This window comes from Meleagris gallopavo, chromosome 12 (genome assembly GCF_000146605.3).
Source record: "Meleagris gallopavo isolate NT-WF06-2002-E0010 breed Aviagen turkey brand Nicholas breeding stock chromosome 12, Turkey_5.1, whole genome shotgun sequence".
Classification (NCBI taxonomy): Eukaryota; Metazoa; Chordata; class Aves; order Galliformes; family Phasianidae; genus Meleagris; species Meleagris gallopavo.
In genome coordinates, this window is record NC_015022.2 from 11,351,729 (window position 1) to 11,376,610 (window position 24,882).

At 39.8% G+C, this 24,882-nt stretch overlaps 1 protein-coding gene and 1 long non-coding RNA gene across 4 annotated transcripts in view; one reads left to right on the plus strand and one right to left on the minus strand.

Annotated features, from left to right (window-relative positions):
• Positions 1 to 13,837, minus strand: part of IL16 (interleukin 16) — a 31,956-nt gene extending 18,119 nt beyond the window's left edge. For both annotated transcript variants that reach the window (XM_010717460.3, XM_031555321.1), the window contains exons 1-4: positions 13,773 to 13,837; positions 9,054 to 9,465; positions 1,029 to 1,165; positions 412 to 520 (exon numbers count right to left, since the gene is read on the minus strand). In XM_010717460.3, coding sequence (XP_010715762.1) covers positions 412 to 520; positions 1,029 to 1,165; positions 9,054 to 9,465; positions 13,773 to 13,822 — 708 coding nt within the window. In that variant the 5' untranslated portion in view covers positions 13,823 to 13,837. The remainder of the gene's footprint in view (positions 1 to 411; positions 521 to 1,028; positions 1,166 to 9,053; positions 9,466 to 13,772) is intronic.
• On the plus strand, positions 4,801 to 24,652 carry LOC104912847. Of its 2 annotated transcripts, XR_004161058.1 has the most exons (4): positions 4,801 to 8,235; positions 9,088 to 9,145; positions 19,995 to 20,099; positions 23,890 to 24,652. It is a non-coding gene; the product is annotated as an uncharacterized LOC104912847 (long non-coding RNA). The 2 variants fall into 2 exon arrangements; XR_004161057.1 differs by having other exon boundaries at positions 19,995 to 24,652.
• The last annotated feature ends 230 nt before the right edge of the window (positions 24,653 to 24,882 follow it).

Genomic DNA, 24,882 nt, shown 5'->3' on the forward strand with positions numbered 1-24,882 from the left:
AAAGGAAAGGAAAGGAAAGGAAAGGAAAGGAAAGGAAAGGAAAGGACCCTCTACTTCAGAATAGGAGCTGCTTTCTGGATTCAGGGATCCTTAATCCACCTCTTCTTTTTCTCAACTTCCAAAGGGAAAATGAGCACTGGCAAGCCATGTGTTTCTAAAAAGATGAACTGTAGAGACTTTGCTAGAATTTCCCAGGGCTTCTGCATAGCCTCTGTTTATCTGGGAAAAAAAACTCTGCTGAAAGCTACCAGTCTGACCACAAGAGGTTTGGGGTTTAGTCAGAAAGAGCAAAACCACGTCCTTCAAATGTCTGATGCACAAATTCCCTTCCTCTCTCTTTGTCAAATCACCCCACAGTTGTGGGGGGAAACACAACTTCATGCTTACTTTGTTAGCCATCACCATGCTCACCAGCTGTGTTGTTGATTGAATGAGAGATTCAGCCTCCTTGCTGGGCAGATCTTTAAGTGATTGCCCATTTAGTGTTAACAGTTCATTCCTTGGACTCAGACATCCATCCCTTAAAAAGAAATAGAGTAGAGGAAAATGAATGCATATTGTTTTACGTCCAGAGAAAAATATGGCACTACTGTGCTATGTGCCTCACTTCAGGAGTCAACTGCAATCTTCCCTTTTCCTTGAAGAGAGCACTTTCTGACATGTTTTGATATATTATATACTCCATGTCAGGGAATATACCCCATTCCTAGTCTATGACTACCCTTTGCTATTGAGGCTCTTCTTTTGCCTTAGGTCTTCAGAGCCAGAGGGTTCAAGGCACTGATACGTGTGCTATCTATGGGGACTGAGCTCATGTGAGACATTCCTTCCCAGTTTCTGTGTTTCCCCGGCTGGAAGCTCCCATACTGGCCAGCTTATTATGTGTAGGTAGATGCTCAAGGAGTAAGGGCTTGAGTCCAGGCTGTTATGACAGCACAGAATAGCCCAAACTTGTTGCTGAATGCTGGTTGTGCAACATCTGTGCAAATAGTTCCCTTACAAGCTTGCTAACTCCACATGTGCTGTACCTGTTTGTTGTGCTTCCAGCAGGTACCTGGCAGCCTGAGAATCCTTTCCAGAGAGAGGCACAGTTTGGACTCCTGGAAAGCTTGATTCCTGAGCTGCTGTTTCCTCTGGTTGCACACAATCTGCAGATGCAGTTGTCCTGATTCAGAAAGATGAAAGATTGCATTAAAGAAAATGTACCATGTTTGCTAAAAGTTACATCTCGTGAAGAAATGCTGAAAATTATCTTAGAACCAGATTACCTCCAAGAGGAATGAGAATTGGTCTTTAATGGTGTGCAGCTGTGAAAGAATAATTTTATTATAAAGTGAGTGTTTAAAAAATTGTTTTCCTTAGCTTCTGGCTAAAAGAAGGAAGAGCTGCATATAGAGGAAGGGAACTGATAATACATTTGTAATAGCAACTGGCTAAATTTTGCTCATGCTGAGGATTGTAAGAAAAGACAGGGAGGAAAAGTAAACACACATCAGAAAAGGAAATACTCCAAAAAACATGATCGCTCTGAATGAAAAATAAGTGTATACAAAACATGAGGAGCTCCACCCTGGCTGCTGACTTGTTAAGTAGTGGGCAGGGGAGCAAAGATGACTGCAACACTGGAAGGTTTTGTCATCTCCAGTCTGGTTGAGGTTGCTGTAGTTCTGTGTGCATCTGGAGGGCTAATTGTAAGCACATTTGTAATACAGTTATGAATCATTAGCATATGGGCATACAGAAAGAGAAATAGTCTTAAGTCATGTGAGTAAATAAAGCAAAGAATGGATTGACTAAGCATACAAAGGAAACACTTTTGTCTAGGAAATACAGTCCTGCAGCACAGATACTTAAACATTTAAATAGTCTGAAGAGACGAAGAAAGCTGGAAAGTTAGTGCAGAATTCTTTCTCCATTTTCTCAGTACACCTCCTAATTCAAGTATTCGTTCTCTCTGAGCTAAGTCCACTCTCCCTGCCCACAGCAGCCTCTCCAGACAACACAAAGTGAACAAGGTCCTCAGCATGTTTTGGATCCAGGTTTGTTCCCAGCAGAGACCGAGACATAGATTTCAGACAGGGATGCACACTCCTACATCAGGACAGGCTGTTGTCAGCAGCACTGTCTTGTTCACAAGGCACACAGGGGTCAGCTATCTGTATTGCTCCAGGGTCCACTTCTCAGAGTGTCATGGACTATTTCCAATGATTTTGTAGTTCTCCAACAGCACAAGGAAAGCTGTATAACCACCTTCTTTATTATCTCTGGGGCTGCTTCCTCCCCTAAGCAGAGTTCATCTAGTCCTGAGGGTTATTGTGCCCTTTCACCACAAATCAATTGGGATCACATTATACCTGACTGTCAGCAAAGGCAAACTTTGAATTTACAGCAATTTCAATACAGGTCATTGTCATCCCAGCTGGCTGTTGGAGCTTGGTTCCCATTCTGAAACCTGCCAGAGTAAATCCAGGGCTGTGAATGAATGAAGTATTTGAGTTTGAGCCCTGGACTCACTACAGACTGAATTCAGTAGGTAACAGATAAGGGCTGTGCTTGTACTGACTGACTTGTTAACTCTGTGGGTTTGCTTGCATTCCAGATTGTCTGCCATTAATGAGGAGCGTCTGAATTTTACGAAGCTCTTTTGTTTTTTGAAGAGTGCTTCCAGTGAGTAATAGGTAAGTGTATGAGTATGGACAGGATTCTGTTTTAAACCAGTTTGTTTGAACTCTAGTATTGGTTTTGGAACTTCTGCATTTACTTTTCACCCAAGGTAAAATATTTTGGGGAAATATCTGCATGAAATCAGGACTGTGTTAGGTTATTTTCCATCTCATGGCAGTGCTTTCAAGTCTTCAGTATGGTAACAAAATAAATTCTGATGTCTTGAAATGTCAGATCTTGAGTAGAAAAAATATTCATTTTATACATCAGTGAAAAATTACAGACCAGATTCTGCATATGTGAAGCATCCATTAAATCAACAGGGTTCTTGAAAGAGCAGTGTGCTAATTCTAAAACATTAGAGATGTAAGATACTAAATGTAGGAGCCATTATGATTGTGTTCTGCTCCCTTTAAATATACAGATGTTCTCTCACTGCTGCTGGTCAGGCATGTGCACAGAGAGCTTCATGTAGCTGTCTTCCTTGTCCATTTCAGTCTTCCACTTAATGGTGGGCTTCTTCAGGCAGCCCCCCAGCCTCTCTCATGCTCGTTCCCTTCCAAGAACTTGTTCTTAGTGCACAGCTGCTGCAGACATAGTATTTATAATACTCTTTGTAATTATTTGTTAGAAAGGCATTTGGCTATCATCAGTTTCCCAGGACATCACAGAGGTGCAGTGTGTTTGGCTCTGAGATTGTTTATTGCAGCACCGTGTCAACCCTTTGGGGAAGGTGTTTTGTGCAATGGGACAAGTGCAAGGCTGGAAATTCTTGCTTATATTGGGACACGCATGTGAAATAACACCAATGAGAACTTAACAGAATATTCTTTCCAAGAGCAATCAGTTGTATGCACTTAGAAAGAAAGAAGTTAAATTCATTGTGCATTGTAGAGAAGTCTTGGGAACAATTTTTTTTTTTTTTTAACTCTGTGGTCATCTTACCAAGTTGGGCAACTTTTCAAATAGGCTCTGTGTGTCAACAGTTTTTAAATGCATTTATGTGAACTACTTTAAAAAAAAAAAAAAAGTTTATTGGACAGGAGGGACACGTGGCAATATCTGTATGTTGTCAGCATTTGCATCTCTTTTGGGCCCTGGATCTAGATCCCTGTATTCACATCCAAGTTATTGCAACATGACAGAAAATGAGTAAAAGCTGTTCTCTAGAAAAGTAAACATTTGACCACTTCACGTGCCAGCAGTCAATTTGCTTTGGGTTTTGTTCTTTAATGTCTTTTATTTCCTGTCTCACTTATTATTATATGCATAGAAATATTGCTGATGGTTCCAAGAGTAAAGGCAGTATTTGTTTTCATTCTCCCTTTTATTGTGCCCTGCTGTTTTTGCATGGTGATTTATAGCTCTGTAGCAAATGCTGAAAATTTGCTAAAGTGAGGTTGAGAGGTTGAGGAGGGAGGGAATAGGCAGGTGGATTCTAGGTCAACTTTGTCTACTCGTTATTAGTACATATTTTTAAGTGCATATTTGCTGCCAGTGAATAAAATCTATCTGCTTATAAGGGGCTTTGCAACCCAGCATTTCAGGACTCAGGGGAAACTTGTGTTTGCATTGCCCATTATGTGAAACCAAAATGAAGATGGTCTGCAGGAGTGCATTATAAAGAAAATTAGTCTTTAAGCTGAATCCGTTTGGCTGAAACGTAGAATCAAAGGGGGAGTTCAAGAGTCTTTTTAAATGCATTTATGTTGCAGGTGAGAGTAAATTAATATTTCATGTGCTTTGCTCTGGAAAAGTAATTTGCAAGTCCAGGCAAATCCTCTCCTCCTGCTCTCCTTCTTTTGTCATGCTAAATGAAAAATTTCAGAGGATGTTTTTCTATCTGCCGTTTAAGAGATTTCTTTTCCCTTCGTGTTCTTATTAGGCATTTCTAGCCCAGAGTCCTGTCTCAAAACATCTCGTTCCAGATGTTGTTTTGAAGTAAGGGTAACCATGGCATCTGTGAAAAACTAAAAACTTTTGTGCACTCTCAATGTAAGACATAGTAGTTAGATTGTCTGAAATGAAGTGTTATACAAGGCTGGTTCACGTAAGGTCTTTGACTCTGTTAACTAAGCATATGACAATGAGCTGATTGACTGCTGGTTAAAAAAAGGCCGAAGACACACAAAAAGGAAAAAATCTAACGACAGTACAATAGTGAATTTAAATATTTGGCTTCTCTGCCTTCCCAGCTGTGAAATGGCTGGGATTTCCAAGTGGAAGATGAAGAGAACACAGCCTTTTGGGATTTTCTTCAAGAAACCTGTTTTAATGCATCATTTCTAACAAAGAGTCTCTTCTGGCATAAACTGACATGACTCCACTAATTCTGACATCCCTCAGCCAAAGCCTTGGTCCTTCCAAAATATTTATAGTAGATGTAATTTGTTTTCCCAGCAGCATATTCCCTTTGAAATTAATAAAATAGTAGAAGCCAGGATGCCTTGGGATGATGAAAGAATCGGGGCATGGGATTCAGGTTCTGCCCTAGATACACAATCGGCATATCAGATATTTCAGACAGACCTTTCCACCCATCATCTGGGCTCTGATTTGTTTTTTTGGGCAGCCTGTGCCCTGGCCTACATTTTGCTGCATGCACCATCTTAGCGTTACTGCCTCTTTCCCAACTTGCTCTGGGGATAGCATGGCCCTGATGTCACAAAAGTGAGAAGGCTGGGAAGATGGACAGAGAAAACAGAAAAAGGGAGGAGGAAACAGAAACGTCCAAATAAATGTAGTCTCCTCTACTTGCTTTGTTTTTCCATCCTCGCCATAGGCTCATGTTCAAGACATTACAGTCTGTTGCCATAACACTTGTCCTGGTACCAAGGAGCCAGCTAACTGGCTTCTGCACAAAGGCAGGTTAATAAAAATAATTCTTGTGACAACCAAGGGAGAAAATGACCTTTTGCATTTTTTCTCCTTCAAGCAGAGGATCAGAAACCAAGGGAAGCAAGGACAGAGAATGTTCTGGGACTGAATGGGGAAGTGCAGATGGGCTCGAATTGAGTGTTTACACAAAGAACTGGTCCTTCCCTTTTACAGTTTATTCTAGATGTTTTTTCACCCGCTTCTGCCACACTCACTGGTAACTGTCGGTGCTTCCCAGGCTGTCCTTGGTGCAGGGAGGAGAGCCGTTGACTGAAAAGGAATGCTTCTGGAAGCATCTCTCCAACCCCATGAGACTGCTGCTTTCCAGAGAATGAGTCAATATTCTTTCTTCTTACCCATCTGACAAACTACAAAGCCTCGGATTTTGTAATGACACGAGCAGGCAAGGCTGTCTTTGACAGTTTGCTTTGTTAAATGCATCAGGTATCAGATGCTGCTTGCCATTTCTTTCTTTCTTTACAGGCCACCAAAACCAGCTAATTTTGTGAGAAGCAAACTACAAAGGAGATCTTTTTATTTATAAATTGAGAAGCTGGTTTCCCAGCTGTGTCAGTGCTAGAGTTAAGTGTGCCTCATCTTAAAAGCTAAGTGGTCCATGAGCTGGTTGGATGGATGATGCCCAAGTAATGTCCCGTGCTGGAGGCACAATGAGCTGTAGTCGATATGAGTGAATCTTGGAACATGGAAAGCAAATGAATTATAAAACCCTTCTCATTACTGCTAGCAGTCCATTTAGAGGAGGAAAAAAATACTGGTTATTTAGAATATATAATGAAAGTAGAGGACATACATTGAAGTCTTTGGTGTGAGAGATTAATGGATCGGACTGAGAAATTCTTTCCCAGGTAACATCTTACAGTGCATACGTTACGTACTATAAGGTTTTGATCCAGCTTTTCTTTGCCTGGCTCTGCAGGGTGTTGTGTTATTTACTACTTTTGCTTTTTGTACAATCAACCAGACAGGAAGAAATACATGGTTGGGAAGTGCATGAAATGATAGCTTTCTGGTGTGGTAAAAAGAGCAGTAGGGAGGCAGAAGAGGAAAAATATGTGCCTCTGACCCACATGCAGAAGTCCCAAAACGTTTTGCTTATGGCTTTTGTAACAGTGAATCTCATGCAATTGAGTGGGTGGCAGCCCTGGCCAAGGCAGAGAGGGTGGAACTAGATGATTTTTAAGGTCTCTTCCAATCCAAGCCATTCTATGATTCTATGAGATACTTTAGTTTTTGAACAGAAGAGTGAAACTAATGTTTGGAAGACTGATGTTTCTGGTTCTCCACTAGTCCTGAAGAAAGGAGGCACAGGGAGCATTAAATCACGCTGCACTTTTAAACATTCTTCTCTCATTCCATGTTTAACAGAAAAAAAATGAAGTTGTTCAGTTGCATGAGAGATACTATCACCTTCAGAGACATATTTAAGACTGTAGGGAATGGAAAGCAAAAGAGCAGTGGGATAACCTCAACAACACCACAGAAATAATGGAATCAATTTTCTTGAACAAAGGCAAGGATCCTTCAGCTCTGAATCACACATTGTGAATTTCTGCAGAGTCACGTGGAGATGAAGAGAGTGTCGTACTTTAAGACTTGAAAAACACTTCCTGACTCCTTTCTTAAACAGAGTTTTCAAGTTTAAGATAAGACACATGGTATAGAAAGATGATGACAGGCTTGTGCCATATGGAAAATAGAAATCACTGCTTTCATAATATAGGGCAAAGCCTCAGCATCAGTGGTACAGATGAGGTCAGTGTAGCTATTACTGAAGTTCATCCCACTTAGCATGCTGAGATAAGGCTTCTCACAGCCACTGATCCGTGACTCTGAAAGGCAGGAATATTAGCAAGTGGCATCTGAAGAAGTTTGTATGGCTATGAGAGCTCTGAAAAGAGAATTCAGTGTGCCCGTTACCTATAGTGTCAGTGAGCACCCCTACTGCACTGGTAAAGGCCTAATTCTGACTGATTTGTGTCACTGTCCATCCAGGTTCCTGGCCCTCCGTGTTCAGTGACACTAACACACCAACCAGAGGGGGTTGATTCCCTCACCAGTGATACTTATCCGTACAACAGCATTAGGTATGAGAATTACTCTGTTCCCCAGATCCCTATTTGAGCTGTTTGTCAGCTAGAAGACCAAATAACTTACAGTCTGCAGTAAGATAGTGAACAGTTTCACAAGGCTATGGATCACAATGGTTATTGAAGCCTGCATGTTTTGGAGGTATGCAAGAAAGCAGGCTGCAAAAACTGACACATATCCAAGAGAACACTTCAGCTGTGCTAAAAAGAGAAAAGGGGAGAGTGACAGAGGCCAGCTCCTTCGTTACTCCCAGATGGATATCAGCAGAGTGTATACAGGCTGTTTCCTAATGAGAGGAAGTGCTATGGTTTTGCAGGTGTATTTTTGTATTTCAGTCATTTCCACCTATTTAGGTTTTCTGTCAGAATGCAACAGAAACTCGGCTTGTTTTTTGTCTTTGTTCTGTGGTTTTGCCTAGGGGCTGACATACATCATCACCCAATTTCTGTCGTGCTGCAGACCTTGCAGTATGGGACTACATGCTGTGATCATTAATAAGAAACTCAAAAAATTAGGGGAGATTCAGATCTCCAGTGCAATCTGTCTTTAGATGTAGAGGTCTGGTTTCATCAATTTCTATTGAAGGTAAGTAAAATAAAATAGAATATGTAAGAAAAATAGTGTAGGTGAAAGAAAAATAAGCGCTATTGTATAATATAAGAAATATAAGCCACTATTTGTACGTGTAAAAAGCAAATGATGGGGTATTAGAATGGTACTAGATGCCATGAAGATACAGGCTATTAAAAGTCATGTCGCAGTTGCAGTGACACACCAACTGCGGGAGAAAAAATGAGCAATTAGGATACATCAGAGAGAAGGAAGCATTTCAGAAGGCTTCTAAAACATATTGCCTAGACTGAGAAATGGCCAGAGATCTGGGGTTAAAATAGTTGCTTCTAGATTAAAGGAAAATGTAATATTTACATCTCTAGAGAAAGTGACATCTCTGGTTTAGAGCCATCACTTTCTCCTTCCTGAATCAGAGAGAAGGAACATCTGCCTGTGAAATCTCCTGTGTCTTTCATAGTATTAATATGATTTATGCTTGCGTAGCTTGTGAGGTCTCATTGTATCTTGCTTTACATGCACATTTTTCTATACTGACAGTTCTGTATGTTGAGTATAATACATATTGCAAGTAGAAAGCACCAGCTGTGCTAGTCTTCAACAGTGAAGGGCCTAGCAGCCACTGATTTCAGTGCAGTGCTAATCAGCAGGGTGCTACGGGGTGGTCAGGAAGCCAATACATTTTCATGCAGTTTATACACAGCAGGAACATTGCAAGCCCATAAGCTCTGAAAACGCCAAGGGGGATCCTATGTTCCTGAGAAGTATGAATTAACACATCTTGTAACTACTGCAATAGAAAACCTTACAATATAATACACCTCAATGCCTACCTTGATGAGTAACTTTCTTCTCATGTTGTTGCAGTTCTCATTTGCGGCCGCCTTGGACTGGGCTGTGCTGGTGATGACACATGGAGGATCAGGTGGGCTGTCTTCTGTCTCTGATGTGCTTGGCAGTTGTGCTCTAGGGCAGCAGTCAAATTCCTCTTGACCCCAGCTGGTGGAGATCTCAAAAGGATCGGGACATTTCTCATCAGGACTTGACCCATCATCACTGTTTCTGGCATTGCACAGTATAAGTGATCTTGAAATGGAGCGAAACTTTCTTGACTTCCTGTTGCCAGCATTGCTCTTTCGATCCATCTTCAGAGAGCTGGTGGTGCTGCTCTTTTTCCTATCGTTCTCCCATTTATGTGGCATGATACCTTCAATAACTTTATCTGCTTCTCTGTTGCTAAATATCCTCCAGGAAAGGAAATATAAAATGTAAGTTGTAATCTATCCCCACTTAATAACCTACACTACTGAAAAGCCCTAATGAATAAATCGAATCAAGAGAGCCTTTCAGTCTGCTAACAGCCACGTGGTAGCTCATGACTTGCTAATTCTGTTTCTGTGCAGTGCTCTACTAAATTCGCCTTCACCTTTTCATTCTCTTCACATGCTCCCCGAGCACAATGGAGTGCTTTTAATAAATGTTTTTGATGCTTCCATTGTGCTGCTTCACTTTGGCTTCTGCTGAATTTGCATGTTGAAATCCCAGATTGAAAAAGAAGATACTTTAAAAGCATTATTCTATCCAGCTGACATTATCTGAAAAGAGGAAGCTCCTTTTGAAGTTTAATTCATGAAACCACTATAATTCAAAGAAGATTAATCAAATTGTCAACGTTAAGTTCTCTGCCTGGCACATCTGATTTGTAAGCGGCTTAGCAGAAGTAGATTTTAGCCATGAGAAGGTAAGGAATGTCAGGAGCTGTAAAGCTCCTACCTTTGCAGACCAGAACTCACTTAAGACTCACATTTACCAGTAATATAGAGATCCAGTGAAGCACTTTAGATGTGAATATCTGATTAGGGATTGAACTCCGTAAGGGTAGATGGCTCCAATACATCAATCAAAAAGGGTTCCATTACAGGAATGGTTTGTTTCAGTGTGTGATGCAGCAGAGCAAACTAAGAGAAAGTGGAAGAAATGCTATACGGTCAAGATTTGGCAGAGGTTGGAGCTTTTGTAGAATAAAAAAAGTAATGAGGATGTTAAGATAACAAAGGGGAGCTTTATTAAAAGGGCTTCTTTTTTCTCTCAAAAAGTTTTGCAGAAATATTTTGTTAGGTATGTCAGCAGTAGAAGAAAATCTCAACACAAGCAAGTCTAAACCAATCACTTTGACTTACTCGCTTGATTTTGGTTTCTGTTTGTTGCAAGAGCTTTTCTATTCACGGTATCTGATTGATACATGTTGAAACTAAAGGATTTGTGTAAATGAAAGAATGCTGTAAGTGTTATACTGAAAATTGAAAATGGTTGCAATTTAAAAAGGCATTCCCAAGTACATCACTGAGAAAAGTTTGCACAATGCTTTACAAAGCATTGGCTGCTTGGTTTTGGTTCTGTGTAGAATTAAGTAGGAGCATCTGTACTTCGTACCCAAAATGTCACTGGTGATACAGAAACAAAAAGATTCTGTACAGCCATGACAAGAAACATAGGCCTGCAAGTTCTGACCAAGCCAGACCTATATAATAAATCATAAGGATTATATTTTTCACTTTTTATGTTCTCATAGAAATAATGACAAAGAAAAATATATACATAGATGATAAACACTATGCAGTTGAGTACCCATCTCAAGGAGCTATATGGCATTGCTGGAGAAATATACAGTTCAGTGTGAATCAGAGTTTGTTTGGATTTATAAAAGTAAAACATTGCATGTAGGTTTTTCAGGAGGAGGGAGGCCCCTTTTTCCATAAAGGCCTACAGTCCTTTCTGGTGTATTTGATAAATGATGCTCCCGTAGCTTTGAAGTGTAAGTTACTTCTGTCACAAAAGTCCTAATAATGCTCTATTCCGCCATGTCTCTTCCCAAACAAAATCCCTAAGGTTTCAAAAACTCATGCTAACACTTCAGAAACTTCTCAGGATTCCCAACATTGTCTCGTGGCAAAGTTTAAGTTTGAACATTTCTAGAGAACATGTCAAGTTGAAGAAAATAATTGTGTTTTCTGCCTTTCTCCTGTGTGTCTTTGGGAACCTCATTGCTGATCTCTCTGGATAGGAACATTGCAACTGAAGTAACTGGGCTCCCAGCCTTCCCCACTCTGGCACAACGTATTTTATTCAGTGCACAGAATTTTCTACTGGTATTTAGAGAATACCTTCTGTTCTTATGAATAACATAATTTGCAGCCCTGGCCAATTGCAGCCACAAGTGTGGATGGAGGACTGCCCAATGCTCCCTTTGTGGGCTGTAGGCTCAGATGTCCTATTCAGCGTGAGCTCTGTGAGGACACAGGGGATGGAGAAGAGGTTGACATAGAGCTCAGCTTTAACACATGGTCTTTTTGGTTGGCTTGCAATATTATTTCTCTAGGGTTAATCTCCTTTTCTGCAGTATTGAGAGAAGTTTGTTTTTAGAGCGTCTATGGTGAAACTTAGTTTGAAATGCAGAGATGAAAAGTGCAATGAATTACATTAGAACAATAATTCTGAAAACTGAAATAGGAAGTTGTTGACATAATTCAGTATCACAAGCTTGCAATTTTTGTATGTTTTTTCATTGACTACATTAGTTACAAGCTGACTGACATTTATTGCTACTAATACATGAAGACCTTCGAGATTTGCAGATTTTTATTGATTGTGTTTTTAGCATTTTGGCTAGCTCAAAACTTCAGAATATCATAACTTGTATGTATTTTCAATATGTGAGTTACAAAACTTGCTTATCTTGTAAAGTTGGTGTTGGATTTCCTGCATGCCTGAAGGCATCTTAGAGGAAAATGAAATCTGGCCCATTGAACCAGAATGTGGACTTGAAAAAAACAATAGGATTGTCAGGATGAGGGGAGCTTCACACCTTGCTGTCATATTGGGGTAACTTCTGCAAGTAACTCTCCTCAGCATCTAGGTAGAAAGCAACAGAGCTAACTGGCCATGGAACATGCAGCACTTGAAAGTCTGCAAAAGTGACTGCTGATCCTTCTGTGGTTCTGGCAATCACTATTAGATACGAGCAATAAGTGTCAGAAATGAGCCTGAATTGTGCATTCAGACCTAAACAATCTTGCCTTTAGGGAAAAATTAGAAGAAATAGCATTTTTCATTCACGGATTTCTGTGTTGTACAAACATTAACTGCACTCTTGCTTCCCTGAAGAGAGAGAATTTTTAAAGAGCCATTAAGCAATGGGTAGCAGAGGACTTAATAGCTTAATGGTCAAAATACTGCTCTCTGGAGACTGGTACGCTAGCATGAAGGATGGGGAGAGATGCGGGAGCCCTTCCTCACTCTGCCTGTGGCTGCTGAGCTTAAGAGCATCAGTACCAAGCACTGCCATCAGTAGTAAGTGCTTCAGAAAGTGTATCTGACTATTTCTAAGCACCTGGGATGCGGGGCACGTAGAAGCACCTGTTGAAACAGGGAAGGAAACATTGCTCTAAGTGCACTCTTCCTTCCCACCCTCCCAATGATGCTCCTGCAAAATATTACCCTCGGCAGAGAGAACATCTTTTTTTGCCATGTTGTATCAGTCATTTCCCCTACCCTCTCCCTCACTCCCATCAGAACTCTGTTAGCTCAAAGACCAAATTTAACCCTGACTTACCAGGTATCTCAAGGAAAGCCAGCAGCTGCAGTGAAAATAAACCCAACAGACCTGGAGATTTCCAGTTAAATACTTGCTTTTGCTCCTAACTAAAACAGCATCCTTTCCAGGGCTGCTGGTCCATAAGTGACAGAAATACAGGAGGCACCAAAAATGTATTCTGTACATTTTTCAATAAAAATATCCAAAAATATTATTTTACGCAGGAAACAATATCATAAGTGCTAGAGAAACTTTGTGATTCATTGCCATATTCCACCAAATTTAATTAAGCGTATCATGGGCACAGACAATTACTTCAAAGTCAGTTCTCCAAACCATTCATCTCTTCCTCCTGTGCGCTCACTGCTTGTCATTTTCTCTTGCCATTCTTATACCTTCAGCATGCCTGATGGAAGTTGTCTGTGGTTTGTAATGCAAACCAAATGTTCTTTCTCTCTCTTTTTTTTTTTTAACCCAGCTTTATTTTTCCAGCTTTAAGTCTAAAAAGCCTTAATTCAGTCTGTCTTCTGCAAACAAAGTAAATGATTTGAGCAGTGCCCATTTGGTTCAAATTTTTGGTTGGATATTATACCAAGCATTTACAAGATGTAAATAATTTGATGTAGCTCCCAGACTGAATGGGAATGCATTGCTGTTAACCATGCAGTAGGAAAGTTAGAACTTTTCTTTACTAGCAAGACAGGTTTTACGTTACCAAGTGCTAAAAGCGTGATATTTTGCATCCCATTTTAATCTAGATCTTGTGATCTCCATCAGATTCATTACTGAGCAGTACTATTAGAACTAAATTGTTGCAGAAACCAAGGATTTCCAGGCAGTAGGAAGAGCTAGAGATTCGGAAACACTCTAATAAAAGAGTAAGAAACTCTTGAGAGTTGAATTTACAGTTTTAAAAAACCTCTAATTCTTAAATAAAAATGCAAAAGGAGGAACTTACAACAGCGAGGCAGACAAACCTGACTCCTGCAGAAGGCTGTTCCTCTTCATAGGCCTGGCAAAAAAAGCAGAGTGAATAATTGAAAACACACTCTGATGGTGTCACGTGGTTTGGTTTCAGTAATTCTGCTCAGTACATTGGAACGGAGCTATTGTTTCCTAATTGAAGAAAATGTCAGCAAGGATAGATAAACAAAAGCAATGGGATGCAGTATTGGGGAAACTTTCCAGCGAGCTCCCAGCTACCCATAGACGACAAGACTATTTAAGGAGTTTGTGTAATTTGTTTTTACCCATCGCTTTCTGGTTCTAGGATTGCTGGGGTCCCAGCATGCTGAACCTACTGGGGAGTGGGGGGGAATCTGTGATAATCAAGTGCAGGATTTCCTGCTGGATGCTGAGAAGGCAAGCATGTTTCTTGTAATTTTTAGCAGATATTTTAAACGTGATGCCAGTAAGAATTTCATAAGCACTTTCTGTTCCAGGAGCTACTTCTGAATGCCAATCCTTTGTATTTCTCACCGTGAAGTGGCACGGTCTCTTTAACCAGCCAGTTCTTAGATGTTCTCCCCTTGATGTGCTAAACTGCAATTTTGTGATCCAATCTTATCAAGGACTTGGAAAACTGAAAACTCATCAGTTAGAGTCTGCTCTTCTCCACCTGTTAATTCCCAGCTCTTCTCACACAGTAACAACCAAAACATACTTTCTCTCAGTCGTAGAGTCCTAATATCCAACCTGAGCCAACCTTAAGGCCATTACCTGCTGTCTTAACATTGTTACCTGGGAGAAGAGGCCAAGACCCACTTTGCTACAGTCTCCTTTCAGGGAGTTGAGTAGAATTGATAGTTTATGAGAACATTCCAAGGAGGTGTTCCTGTTTCAATCAATTAGTGTTAGCAGTCTCAGAGTTTTTTGAAAATGTACAAACTCCCTGTTGTGACTTGTTTCTATCTTCCATTGAAAGCAGCCACACAAGCTGGCTGTTAGTTTGGATATTCACAAAGATTTCTTCTCAGAGTGGTGCTGCAGTGGCACAGCTGCCCAGGGAGGTGGTGGAGTCACCATCCCTGGAGGTGCTCAAGAAACATGTGGATGTGACACTGAGGGACGTGGTCAGTGGGCATGGTGGGGCTGTGCTGGTGGTTGGACTGGATGATCTTAGGGGTCCTTTCTATCCTTAATGATTCTATGATTCTGTACTTTCCAGGAAAATGTGAAGAGAAACCTGAATTTTATATGAGGCCCTGCCTGCTTGTGGAAATGGCCAATGAAAGTGTTTAGACACCTGCTACCCTTTGTATTATGTAGCCTGAAGATTCTGGTTTTATTGGTCTATCACTAAGTTCACAAAGGAGAGAGTTTAAAATGAGTTGTAAAATTTTGCTTACATTGTCTCATGTTTAGTGGTCTCATGTGAGTTCTAGATGAAATGTGGGCAGTGAATACGAGCATCTGGTCTGTGAGAATGACATATCAGGGCAAAAAGTGCAGCTGAAATCTCTGCTTTGTGCAGCACCTACTGTAACCCTGAAACTCTCTGCCCCTGATAATACAATTGTGACTAATTTATATTTAAAGCGCTTACAAAATGAAAAGAATTTGGCATTATTTTTCCAACAAATAGGTGTTCAGTTTTAACTTGGGTGGCCATAAATATCTACTGTTAGTGCTGCTTTTTGAATGCTAATCCTATAGAAGAGCCATGATTTTGATGCTGAGTAGTGAACAATGGATATCAAGTAGCTTTCCTGGAAAGACGGAAAAATAGGGATATGATTTTGTGCTTTAGCAAACAATTCCTCACTAAGCTTAAATTGAGAGAATATTGGCCTTGTGTATAAAATGAAATTTTATACTGTCAGTACCACAAAATCGTAATATCTATCAGGAAGCAGAGCTACGTACTGTTTACCATTGAACTGCCTTGCACTGTAACACACACGTTTTTGTTTAGCAGTAGAGCACTCATTGACGCGAATTCTTAACAGTCTCTGTGTTTTGATCCAAGCTGATTGAGCTGGAAGCTCAGAAGGATTGGAAAGCTTTTTATTATTATTATTATTATTCTCATTGTCATATGCTATTGCATTTCCTGACTATGGGCTGAATTCTGTAGTCCTTAAGCCACTGGAAGTTTTGTTCATTCTGAATCTGGATTTCTGCCAGAGCCAGCAGCAGAAGCAAAAATATCACAAGGAGGGGCTGTATTTTCATGATGTTTCACTGTAACCTTTTGCAGTTTTTTTCCATCTTCTCTGTACAGTAATTGTTCAGCGCCCAGCGGTGAACTAAAAAGCACATTTTTAGAAGCTGTAAGGAAAAAGAGACAGAGCCCCTCCTGCGCCTGCTGTGTTGTGCTAATGGTATGCTTTAATACTGGATCCTGTGGTCAATCTTCATTACATAGCTAAAAGGAATCATACCAGGAAAGGGGCAATAAACGCTGATCAGATGCTCGAATTTTTTATGAAAGGATTGAAATGATGTGGACTCTTTCCACAGAAAGGAGCTGAATTGTTAAAGGTTTATGAAATAATAGTTGTTATAAGGAAAGTCAGCTGGGTTTCTTTACTGTCTTCTCATGTAAGGGACAAGAAAGGAAAAATGTAATAAAGTGAAGAGTTCAAATAAATAAAAGGAAATACTTGAAATCTAAAGCACAGTTAATATGTGGAACAAGAAGCTAGCAGAAATGAGTCCTTTGAAGTTAGCTGTTTTGCCTTTGATTTCAGCAGGACAGAGATTTCACCCCAAGAGATGAATAAATGAAAATATCTGCAGTTAAAGGAAGAGAGCATGCAGAAAGAGCAACAGCTCTTGCTGCGGAGTAAATGTCCAATGGTACCATTCTCAGGCAGAGCGATGCTTCTCTCCTGAGTTAGGAGACACTTTTCTGACTTTTGGTGTTAGTCTCTGATGGAAGTGAGAGGAGGAAATAGAGAAGCCACTGAACATATTGCTTATGAGTTCTTCTCTCTCATCTAGAATCCACATGTGTCTGGAACCAGAGCAGATATGGGAGCTGATCCCTCTTCCCCTCAAATTATTTTCCAAATCCAGAGATTTGGATTCTAGAGGATAAATTTGCAGACTATTCTGTACTAAATATTTTGCCTGTTGCTACTGGTGATAACCTTTTCCAAAAAGGAGCATATAAATTTAAGCAGAACTTTTGCATTGGGCAAATCTAAGTAATGATGGAACACAGCCTCAGACCTGATTTCTACCCAACCCCATACTTGTGATAATAGGAGAAGAAGCCAATAGTTTGAGGTATGCTAGCTTTTGTCCTGTCCTTATATTGCTCTGCAAACTGATGAATTACAGAATCACAGAATGGTAGGGGTTGGAAAGGACCTCTGGAGATTATCTAATCCAGCCCTCTACTAGGCATGTTTTTACGGTAGGTTACACAAGAATTAGTCTTATCTTAATCACAGACACAATTTTCACACATTGCCTATTCCAGAAAGCAGTTATGTTGCACAAGACAGTCCATCTTCTCATTGCTAAGCCAGGACTAGATTAGTCACTTCAGTCTTGGGTTGTGAAGCTTTTACTGTGCCTCCCATCCATCAAAACATAGCAACTTAGGAACTGGTATATTTACTCATCCTATCAGCACAGTTCATCCAGTATCTCTTTCCAGCAAAGGCTAGTGGCATTTGCTTCAGTAGAATTAGCTTGGAAAAAAATAATCAGCATTCAGGAAGTGTTTCTTCTGAGTGCCTTGTTGATAAGAAGAGGCTGACACCCTGATATTTTGTGCGTATTCCAGAATTGCTGGAGCTTTTTACATTATGATTGGATAGCATTGTTTTAGCAGAAGCTACATGAGGCCCATAATGGATAAGTAGTGCAGTATGTCAAGTTAGATAAATCTCTTTCCAGTTCCTTTCATCACTTAGTACCCGCTTTTGCCAGGAAGCACGAAGAATGTTCTTCTGTAGATGAAATGAATCTTGTTTAAGTAACTGTAATTTATCCACTTCTGTCTCCCATTAAGTTTTGATTATCCAGAGGCAATGAGTTTCATGTGTTACGTAAAAATATACTTCCTTGTACTTGCTTCAGATTTGCTGCGTCTAGGATTATTCTAGGAAAAGTGCCCTGCTCTTCAAGCCTTTGTAGAATCCTCTTCTCATTGATCTCTTCACTGATGTCATCCTCTATCTTCCACATACTTCTGTCTTTCCTTTAGCTGCCCCTCCTTTCCCTCAGCGTCGTGCTGCTTTCAGACATTTGGATCTCCTCCTTTTTCTTCAGATCCTTTTTTAAGTCCACTTCCTTTTGCGAGCTTTGTTACCTGACTCTTTCATAATGGTATCCAGCTTTGCAGCCTCTTCTGTTTCCAAGTGGAATGCCTCCCTGTGAGTTAATCAAGGTTCCTAGGCCTTGTATTCCCAACTACACGTGCGTTGCATGACATGCACTCTCACTCTCTCTGACGTTCTCTATGCAGAATGTTATTCTGTACATACAATGCTTTGTTTACAGAAAAGTATCCCATGTGGTCCAAAGAAATACTGCATTAAGAGATTATCTAACTGAGCAGTAACAGCAGAGTCGGCATAAAGAACATTGACTGTAGCCATGGTATGGTAGATGAGGCCTAGCAAGAATCGTACCCTTGGAGCAAAGTGTTTTGAGTTGTGCTTATTTATTTTAATATTTTTGTATTGGGTCTATAGACTATGCATAAGTGATTGTGTTCATCTTAGAGAAATACTACAGGATATTTGTGTTTGAGCTATGAAACTGCTAAATATCAGGTACTGAAGACCATATCTGTCAATTTTTGTAAAGCCATTGACTGATACAGAGTTCACAAGAGTAGTAAAACATTGTGAGCTTGCCTGTATGTTGTCATTCTAATTTAAAGCAAATATTTTTAAAGGTATGACCTTACTTCCTCATTCTGCATTTCCAATCACATAATGTTCCTTTTTCATCTGATTTTGCATTCCTTCTGATTTATAGTCCCCTGAACTGTAAGTTGAAATAAGGGGCCCTTTAGTTTGAATGAAAGGGGAATTATTAATTGCCAAAACTATGATTCATCGAGCAAAAAAGTAAAGGGCAGAAGAAAACTGAACTTAGTCTACATACAAAAATCATATGAAAAATTTCTCTGAATGCTTCATAAGTTCAGTGTTAGAAGGTGTATTTAGATCTGTCTGGTCTTCCATTTTATTGCGAGTCTTCGTTGGGTTGTGTCATATTTGTTGCTACTGCATTTTGTTTTATGCCTTGAGAAGCCAGATATGAATGAGAGGAAGTACTGAAAAGATGAATACATTTTGTCTCTCTGAGGACTATTGGCAGAATTTTCTTCTTTGCCACTTTCAAAGCCCGATCTCACTCTCATTGAAGGTCTGTACTTCACCATCCCTTAGCATGCCATAGGTAGTATGCATGGTCCTGTCTTGGTTGCTGGCTTTGATGAATCTTGGTGGGAATTTTTGTTTCAATTTAGCTTTTTCAGTGGTTGATGAGGAATTATGTAATCTCTTCTTCTTAGATATCTGTGCCTAAATAAGATGGCTTTACTGTCTTTATAGATTGTCACTTCTGTGGCAAGGCTTTAGCAGAAGCCACTTCTGAATATTTGTCATTCCCGATGCCTGGCAGAGGTAAAGCTACTTAACACTGCCACTTCTCTGCACAGAGTCTTCAAGACCCTTCACGTTTCTGCTGCTTTACTTTATCACTAAGTCTGTGACAATTAGAATGAGGCTGAGCTGATGGTTTTATTTGTGGCGTTGAGGATACCAGCATAAAGCTCCAGTGGCAGCTGTCTTGCCTTCACTTCTGTGCTGTAGCTTCTAACAGTGATATGAGTCACAGTGAGCACCACATTCATTTCTCACAAGCATTATTGTTGACAGCAAGATGAGACTAAATTATCTCGCAGGTTTCTTGTGGTTGAAACCGTATAATCTGTCGCAAAAAATAGCTCCCTGGTAAGACACAAAGCAGAATGACTCTAGTGCTTCATAAGATCTGATGACACCCTGCCTGTAGGTGTGACAGATGATGCAAGAGCCAGATTTAGCATCCTAAGCACTGAGGAATCTCATGTTTTGGGGAGACGGCTTTTCTCCCATGTTTTGAGATAAGCCTACACCTCTAGAGCAGTGCCTGATGTTAAATAACAGGCTAAGAGATCTCCTGAGGATTCCTGACACTGGTTTTACTTTTTTTTCCTACAAAATCACAGATATAATGCTCAGAAGATGTTGTTACAATGAGTTGATCTCATCAATCTGACAAAGAGAACTTTAAGCTGTAATTCCTGTGTTGATGACAACGATTTCTGCTTCAGGTAAAGCATCTATTTTAGGACAAGCATCATATCTGGATGTAAAGACATTATCTCACTAGTCTTGAGAACTTGCTCTATGCACAGATAGACTGTTAGTTATTGTTTCTTTTAAATGTCTCTGTATCCACATACTCATTGACTCTTATTTTGACATTTGTCCATAAGAGCTTGAAAAATAATGTTTGGCACGTTAAAGACCTTCATCACTTCCCCAGCATTATTTATTTATGTATTAAATTAGTGAGGAGGAAGGAGTTCAGGTGCCATGAAACTTTATTGCTTTTTTTAACATTTGATTATTTTTCTACTTTTGTGACGTTCTGTGTTTTAACACTGAAAAGCAACTGTTGGTTTCACAGTGTCTGTAGTCCAGGGCTACCAGATAGTGGGTAAGTAACCTCCATAACATTAGGAAGAGATTCCTTACTCCATAAGAAGCCATTATAACTCACATCACTGCTACTATGTTTGTTTTGTGGCTGATGTAGGTGACATTTTCTGGTGTACTTTCTTCATGTGTGCTCACTTTTTAGTAGGAATCCAGAGAATATCTAATATTCTCTCTATAAGAAATAATACAAAATCCTTTGTCTCAGCTTGAATTTCCCAAAAGGAACAGTCTTTTCTGGTATTTGAGTCCCAAGTAATCGTCCAACATCATGTTCCATGCAACCTGGAACCCAAGATTTCTAGTTTGGTTCCCTTTCCTTTTTCTTCAACATCTTCTAATCTGATGATAAATATTGTCATTCAGTTTGGGAAGTGAATCTTCAAAGATGTGACTCAGATAAGAATTAGAGGGGTAAGAATACACAGATTTTTGGGGGTTACTTATAAAAAAGAGGAGTTTCAAAGGTTTGGGGTGTTTTTGTTTGTTTGTTTGTTTGCATGTTTTTGGTTGTTGGTTTGTGGGGTTTTTTTTGTTTTTTTTTGAAGGGAGGGAAGGAGAGGACCACTGCTTATGGCCAAAACGAAGGAACTTTATGTTTAAAATAGACAAAAAGATGTTAAGGTTTTGTCAATATCAGTTTGAGCTCCCCATTAATCTTTGTCAGTTGTTTAAAGTACATATAACTGAACCTCATCAACCATGTCTAATACACTCCACTCACTCCATAAAGTAGTCACATTCTGCCACAGCCCAGTTTTTCACAGAGCACGGTAGTGGAGATCTCCTTTTAGCTCTGATAGTGACCTGAATATTGGACATTAGGTAAGTTTACTTCCCCTCCTCTTCTCAGTCCCTGTCTATAGAAATGAGTTGTGGCAATCACCTTCTTTCTTGGATGGGAAGGGATAAAAAGTGCTATAAGATAATTAAATTGTACTCTTTTAATTAGACAGACAATAAAGCAACTCTTCTTAGAAAACAAGTATTTGTTCCTGTCAAGTAAGGATATCCTGTACCAATCCATCTCATTATGCAGAATATATTGCGTACAAAATTCATTCTATATGATAATTCTGGAAACATAACAGCTGACTGCATCTCCCCAGGGGCTGCAGGCCAGGAGGTGTGCGCTTGGTTCTGAGCATGCCAGCTGCACAGAAAGGAGGTTACAGTGGCAGTACAGACATACATCACCAGTGTCCGTGTGTTACACCAGCCTGCATGTTTTTTCTGTAGGCTCATGCTGCATGAATCAGCTACTAATGAGGTCCATAATAAAGGAGACTATTAAGAGAACACTGCATTAATAATGCTGGCAAAGTCCCGAGACTACAGACGTTATTTATAGCATATGACTAAACAAATATGCATCTCCTTTGAGGCTGAGACTCTGGGCTAATTTACTGATTTCCTGCACAGGCTGGTTCATACGGAGATTTGAGTAAATAGTGCATTTGGATGTCTTGTTTGGAAGTATGTTTTGAAACACTAATCATATTAATATTGAATTCTAAAGCGGATTGGAAATTTGTGTGTGTTTTCAGAGGATTACGTAGTGCTCCTGTCCAGTTCTCGTGGAAATGTGTTTTTCTGCATTGCTTCTTTAAGGAAAATAAAAAATTTGAAGAGTACTGCCTGCAGCTACAGAGCTCTTAAAATGAGCAGGAAGGTTAGAAACAGTTCTGAAAAATGATGAACTTTAGCAAAAGCCAAAAAAATTACATATCCTCTTCTTTACATCCTGCTTCAAATTGAATTCCTTTTTCTTTTTCTTTTTTCTTTTTTTTTTTTTATGGAGATTAATTGCTATTGAGAGAGAATTGAAGATTTAAATGCATTTGAGTAATGAATCGCTTGATTTATGCTTTTGTTTTTTGTCTGCCTCAGATACAGCAAGTTTAGAGAGGCCTTCAGAACTGCAGGAAGCTGCAAGCTCACAAAATTCCCTTGTACAGTCTGCTGATTTTATGTGTGTCAGGAGAAATAGGAGAAATATTATACAGCAAAGTGAATGTGTCCTGAACTAAGATGCTTCCATGCACAGCATCTCTCTTTTAAGTAGTAAGGCTGATCATTCAACAACTTCCTTCAAATTTCTCACATAACTTAAAAACAAAACAGCCATGACAACGTATAGAAAGGCAAAAATATAGTTTGTGAAACACCTCTGCTTTTATGTCTTATCTGATTACTCTCCTCGTTTAAATTCCCGAATAAAAACAGTTGAAAATGATACATACTGACATGTAAAAACAGTTGACTGTATGATGCCCAAAGAATTTGATAAGAAAATATCACTTACCATTGCTAAGTATCTTCTTACTTAGGTAGGTTATTATCATCCCCTCTTAGGCATGGAATTCACAGCAGAGTCAGCTCCCTGCGTGTTGAACACTTGACAAAATAATAAATGCAGTGCAACTCCACAGTGTTTGGATATTTGACTGTAGCTCCTGAACACTCAAAGTGACTACTCAATATAACAATTTTCCTTAGCAGAAAATGCCTTGCTATTTGCCAGCAAATCTTTAATGCTTTAGATTGGGTATTTCCAACTACCGCCCTACTTGCGAGGCAGATGTGTATAAAAGAGATGTTATTTCACTGAATCAACCACTGAGATCGTAACCCTTTTCCTGTACCACAAACAGAAATGTAAAACCTCAGACTTTCCTTTTGGACTTCACTGACTTGTGTCTGTTGTAAGAAAGCAAAACACAACTACTCCAAAGGCTAATATATGGAAAAATGTGTTAAAATGTTTTAGATCATCTCAATACCTCTAATTCCTGCCATTCATTGGTTAACTGGCTCGTTCTGTGTTTATGTAGTTGCATGGTACAAATACAGCACCTAAACTCCTTGCCCAAAGTTGAAATGATTCATTTATTACTCTTAGCCCAAAAAGAAAGGGGGGTGAGGGGGGAAGAAGAAAGAAAATACACAGTGTTCATTTAACCCAAGTGACTGAAAACGCCTTTCATAAGCTCTGCAAGGGCTTGGGGAACTTGGTCTTGGGTGAATAAAGTCTGTGTAGTGGAGCAAATGGTTTTGTCTCAGGATGACAGAAATTAAGCTAAAGAAAAGATAAATTGGGACACTTTTGCTTCTAGAAAAGAAGATAATAGGAAGGGAGGTGGAAATGGTTTTTGTATCAGAGTGCTTTGGGGAGGGGTTCGCTTTTTTGGGGAAGGGGAGGAGACAGAAGGAGAATGGCAGGAGGGAGGAGGTGTGTTTGTGGGGGTTCCTAAGTCCCTGCCAGTGATCTGTGCTCTGCAATTACATCACTGGTCAGTGTTAATTTATTACCTTTTTGTGAGGTAATTACCTTAAATATATAGTGTATAGAGTTTTCCATCTTTTGAGTGCATATAAATATGAGTTAATTAAATGTTATAGTCACTGCGGAGAAATCACAAGAGGGACCATGACTGGAGACCGTACTACATTAGAAGTGGGGAACAAGACTGAGTGAAGACATCTCTGCTACATTGCCTGTTCTGGGGAGATCCGTGTGATAAGCCACTGTTCCATAGGATTTACCACGCTGACTTCTGAGATTGGCTGTGGACTCAGTGAGTTACTGGAAAAAATCGAAATACAATGGGTAGCCCTTGTTTCCCTGACTGTGTCCCAGCCACAGTACGAGTACCTCTAGCACAGCTCTGATGGGACAGTGTTATTCTGCCTTCATTCATCATCCAGATGGGTATTAGACTTAATCAAATTCTAGCACTAACAGCTTGTTTCAGGACCACAGCTGGAATCAGCATGTCTAGACTAGCATTGATTTATTCCTGGCTCCCAGACCTATGTGCTAGCTACTATTCCATATGCTTTTTGTTAGGGGTAATAATGCCATTTCACGGCGTAACTTTCTTTTTTCTTTTTTTTCTTTCTTCTTCCCTTTTTCTTGAAATTAGAATTTATTTTAATATGTGGGAAAATGCCCTGCTGCTGCTCTGGATGAGACTGCTGCCAATTCTGCTGACACAGAGCAAGCTTCCAGATAAACAAAATAAAGTTCACAAAGGAAACAGTTAAATTTTCTGACTGCCGTCTCTCTGTCACAGAAAATGCTAAATGCATTTGTAAGTTATATAAAACTGCATCAGTTCATATTTTTCCTTGCTGGTTTCACAGCCCAGGGACCTAGTGACATCTCAGCTCTCAAGAGCCCAGTCATAAAAATACTCTGCAGAAAACAACACTGCCTCACTCCACACCCTCCTGCTGCTGGGCAGATGAGTTTCCCATTTTCCTCACTTATCCTCAGACTAAACAATGTTAAATTTACCAAATCTGACATCTATGTTCAGCAAGCACTCTACCCTAGGAACCACAGAGGTTGAGGTATATCATGTCCATAATTCACAGGACAGCTTTCAACCT